At 47.9% G+C, this 5,000-nt stretch overlaps 1 protein-coding gene across 1 annotated transcript in view; it reads right to left on the bottom strand.

Annotated features, from left to right (window-relative positions):
• Nucleotides 1-5,000, bottom strand: part of LOC144530201 (protein Wiz-like) — a 62,484-nt gene that overhangs the window by 39,954 nt on the left and 17,530 nt on the right. The window contains 4 exon segments of the mRNA XM_078269680.1: nt 641-1,063; nt 2,561-3,687; nt 3,689-4,178; nt 4,283-4,428. Of these exon segments, the coding sequence (XP_078125806.1) occupies nt 641-1,063; nt 2,561-3,687; nt 3,689-4,178; nt 4,283-4,428 (2,186 nt within the window).

Below are 5,000 nucleotides of genomic sequence, written 5' to 3'. Positions count from 1 at the left end.
AAAACATGTAATCAAACAAATGCATAAGTAGCCTAGCTAGCTGCCTGGCTAGGCTTACAATGAAATGCAATGTCCGAGCATGCTAGCCATTAGCCTGTCAGCTAGCTGAACAGTTTGAGTGTTTAAACTAACATCTACAGTGGTCTGTTTAGTGGTGAATGTGCCCTGACTGAGTTGGTGTGTCGTATAAATCACAATTCATGTGGAAACAAGTACCAATGTTCATGTAGAAACATTTTAATCACATACTAATGTTCATGATACAGCGCTGATAACCTCCGCCATCTTCGCCATCTTCACCTCGCGGACCTGATTGGTTCTCGAGTGGTCCTCATTTGAATACAGTTACACTTTCGTCACCCAATCAGGGTGATTTTCGTCTCCATTCAACCTCGCTGTGTGGAAACCTACCGGTGGAGCGACTACGCTAGCTAGTATGAAAGGCCGAAATTCCCCGTAGGGAGGTTGGTTGGGGGGGGGAGGATGGGTCAAACATCCCTGGCTCTTGATGCCATTCTCTTTTTCCAGTGTGGCCCTTAGTGAAGTTGAGTTTGGCCCCCCCTGCTATACAGTATGGCTCATGCCAGGCTCATTATGCCGAGCATAGTCTAACAATATATATACACAATAAGCCACTGACCTTTTTTCTTTTTCTTCTGATAGGAGAACTTCTTCTCAATCGCTTTGACTTCCTCGGGGGAAATGAAGTGCCGCACATTGTAGCTGACGCCCACTCGGTTCAGGTGGCCTCTCACGTGATTGGCAAGCCCGATGCCATTGTGAAATCGATCGGGGCAGTAGGGGCATTTCCTCTCCACGCCCCTGAGCGACTCCAAGTCCTCATCCATCTCGTCTGGGTCTTCATCCAAGATGCCCTCTGAAAGGAAACGTCGCACACGTTCCTCGTCATCGCTGTCACTTTCTGCCGGAGCGGCAGTAACGCTGTGGCTCCGCCTCAAACAGAAACCCCTCCCATCTTTCTCCACGTCCAGCTCGTCCTCCTCCTTCACACACTTCTTGGGAGGGAGCGATAACGCAGCAGTCTGCTGTGCGGAGCAGTCATCTATAGAAAAAAAGAAACTCAATCCTGAATAAACTCCTCATCGATATACACATTCTGCTCAACCCATTCAAACCCTGGACCCAGGGGCGGACTGGGACAGAGATTTGGCCCTGATTTGAGCCTCACGTGAGATTATAGCAGCATGAGGCGCACTTAAAGGCTTTCATAATTAAATAATACACACACTGGAGCAACTCATAAAACCTTCAAATAAACCACCATGGCATCATCTTAGAATAGAATGAAAATGCTTGCATATTTAAATCAGTATTACATACTTAAACACCCAAAACACGAAGACATAGCGGGCCAGACGCGAGCTTTTATTTTGAAAATTAGAAGCCCGACGGCACCAGACGGGAGGCTCCAGGCTGCAGGCAGAAAGTCTTCCATATTTTTGTCAAACTAGTGTGATACGCCAGTGTTGCTGCATTTTTTTTATTTTTTCCAGCAGCCCAAATCGGCCCACGAGATCGGCCCGTCTGGCATTCACCAGAACAGCCAGATTGCAAGTCTGCCTATGCCTGGACCTTCTGCGTCTAGGAATAAACCTCTGCATATGTGCGCCTGCTCTACCAACTGAGCTAACCCGGCCTCCCTTTTCTTATGCTGAACAGCTATTTTGTATATACACTGAAAATTAAAAAGCATCACTTTTGTTTTTGCCCCCATTTCTCATGATCTGATCTCAAAGATCTAAGACTTGTCTATGTACACGAAAGGCTTATTTCTCTAAACTATTGTTCACTAATGTGTCTAAGTCTGTGTTAGTGAGCACTCCTCCTCTGCTGAGATAATCCATCCTCCTCACAGGTGTGGCATATCAAGATGCTGATTAGACAGCAGGGTTATTGCACAGGTGTGACTTAGGCTGGCCACAATAAAATGTGCAATGTGTTTTACTGTATTGGGGGGGTCCAGGAGGGGTCCTGACTGCAGTTCGTCGTCGTAACCCACTTGAGTGGGCAAATGCTCACATTCGATGGTGTCTGGCACTTTGGAGAGGTGTTCTCTTCATGGATGAACCCTAACACCAGATACTGACTGGTTTTCAGACCCCTCCTGGACCCCCCCAATACAGTAAAACTGCACATTTTAGAGTGGCCAGCCTAAGGCACACCTGTGAGGAGGATGGATTATCTCAGCAGAGGAGGAGTGCTCACTAACACAGACTTAGACACATTAGTGAACAATAGTTTAGAGAAATAAGCCTTTTGTGTACATAGACAAGTCTTAGATCTTTGAGTTCAGCTCATGAAAAATGGGGGCAAAAACAAAAGTGCTGCGTTTATAATTTTGTTTATTTGTTTCTGTATGTATTGTTTATTTCATATTAATGTTTAATATGTTTATTGGTGTATGTATGCACCAACCACCAAGGCAAATTCCAAGTAAGTGTAACTTACTGTGGGAATAAACCCTTCTCTGATTCTGATTTAGTTAATCGCTGACATCTTGGAAAGCATTACAGTCTTTAGTCTGACTTTTATGTCTCACCTGTGTTGGATCGTGATCTGGTGTGCCGTTTCCCTCCGACAGGCGAGTCGTCGTCGTGTTGTGTACACTCGGTGTCGCGCTCTGTGCTCTGATCTTTGTGCTGCTCTTCCTCTTCACTCCCGGTCAGCTTGCCATCGTCCAGAAACTTGTCCAGATCCGTCCAAGTCTTCCCTCTTCTGCCGAGCCTCCCGTTCCCAGTGCACTTGGACACGACCACCTGGCTTGGGGGCCGAGCCGCATCGCTGTCTGGCACAGTGCCGTCTTCGGCGGCAGCAGCTTCTAGCTGGCTTTCGCCTTGAATTGCATTGGGCGAGGATCCAGATCCCGGCCCAGAGAAATGTTCAGACTCTAGAGTGGGTTTTGAAATGTGAGCACCGACATTAGACCTGGAATTCTGGCCAGTTTCATGGGCCTGCGCCCCGTCGATGGACGCCTGTCCTGGGTGAACAAGCTTTTGGTGTTCCCTCATTGCAGTTTGGCTTGAGGTCAGGAAACCACAATGACCACAGGCCAGGGAGGTGGATGCCAAACATGATGGAGAGTCAGCCAGGAGAGCGGGTTCTTTCCTGTTGTGGGTCTTGCTGTGATTAGCCAGCGCCTGGGGGGTTCTTGTGCTGAAGTTACACTTGGTGCAGACAAAACGTCGACGGCCAGCGGAAACAGCTCGGGCCTGAGCTGGAGGAGTTGCGTCAAGAACTGCTGGGACTGCATCTTGTGTTAAAACCGGGGAAAGAGGTGGAGACGTGACTATTTCTGGGTCTGACATTTTGCGAGGAATCGAGGCTGGACTCACATCTTGCATAATAGCTGCGTCCGAGCTTCTGTGCTTCACCGTCTTACTGTCGAGCTTCTGAATCTCTCTTGCGCTGCCATTTTCATTCAGTTTCTCAATCTCCCCTAAGATCTTTAGGCGGGACTCCTGGTGCCGTCTGTGGTGGTCTGACAGTGCGAGCCGATTCGGCAGGTTCCATCCACACTCAACGCATCGGAAACGGCCGGCCTTTCCTAAACGCCTGCCCCCCGCTGCACCGCTCTGACAATGCTCTACTATGTGCTCCTGCAGGTGGACCTGCTTTTTGAAGTAAATGCTACACTCCACACAGGTGAAGATTTCTTTGCCTGGCTCTCCCCCCCACGTCTACATCGTCTCTTTTCCCTCCTCTCTCTCTGATGTTTGTCGGTTCTTCCACGGCTGCCTCCATGAAGCCGACTTCCTCCAACTCAGAAACCCCTGCACCTCGATTCAGCTGTGCCGTCTCGGTTGTTTTGGATTTCGGAGGACTAACTCCTGCCCACTTGCCAGTCTCAGGCGACGTGCGCTTCAAGGTGCCGAGTCCGGAGAAGGGCCTGAGCAGCACCCTCTTCTTTCTGCACCGCTGAATGAATGTACAATGAGCCCAGGGAGCGGGAGGGGGACTCTCGGGGTCGGAGTCTCCAGGGAAGGTATACACATCTCTCTCAGGCTCCGTGGTTTCGTTTCCCCTGGGCCTCTTCTCTCCCTCCTTGTTATCAGCCTCCTCCTCCTCCTCCTCCTCCATTTGGCAACCTTCTTTTGGTTTTACTTTGGACAGAAAAAGCTTGGCTCCCTCAGATACATTCCACGCGTCACGGTCTGCCACTGGGAAGAGAAAACAGAGAAGTTATGAATGGAAGGAGCCTTTAAGATAAAAAAAAGAAGGATATCAAGTGTGCAGGCAGATTTGCTTTCTTCCTTATGCTTACAGTCTGTCGGGCCAAGCTGAGATGTATTTGGCTCTTCTGTCTTTGTGCTCTCGTTGTTTCTATCATGCCCCACCACAGGCGGGGACGAGTTAGTCTTGCTACGCAAGTGCTGCTTTTCAGGTTCCTGGTCATCTTCACTATCAAGTCTGGACAGCATCGGAAAGGAAACAGCATTACGCGACATTTCTAACAAGTGAAAGCAGCATCTCTGCCTGAAAACAAGTCAAAATGACAGACCATTATGCAAGCTGTTATTTCTTATTCTCACACTGAGGTTATGTCTGTTTCTCTGGAAAAGATGTGGGTTTTAGCAAACTGTTATCATTCTTGTATAGGGAGGAAAACGCTCTTTAAACAATCTCAACCGTCTCGGGCTAAATAGGAAGCAGAATGGGAGGATTAAGCCTGACATCCAGCGCGTCTGTCGGGCATTATACCTACACTGTACATGCAGTAAGCCAGACTAAGTATTCATAGACTCAGTATATTAATTTGATGACTTTTAAGCCAAAAAATATAGGATACATCATTTCTCCCCCATAATCAAAGGCCTTGCAGCATGGCAAAGGCCTTCAAACACAATTTAGATCTAAACGTTGGAAAATAAAAGAGTAACAAGTAAGTAATAAGAGAGTAACATGCTTTTTTTAATGGTTCTGGATACAAGAATACATAGACAGCTTCCTGGAAATGTGCATTTGTGCACTTTCTCCGTTTG

Source organism: Sander vitreus, chromosome 15 (genome assembly GCF_031162955.1).
Source record: "Sander vitreus isolate 19-12246 chromosome 15, sanVit1, whole genome shotgun sequence".
NCBI lineage: Eukaryota > Metazoa > Chordata > Actinopteri > Perciformes > Percidae > Sander > Sander vitreus.
This window is presented reverse-complemented; position numbering and strand designations above follow the sequence as displayed.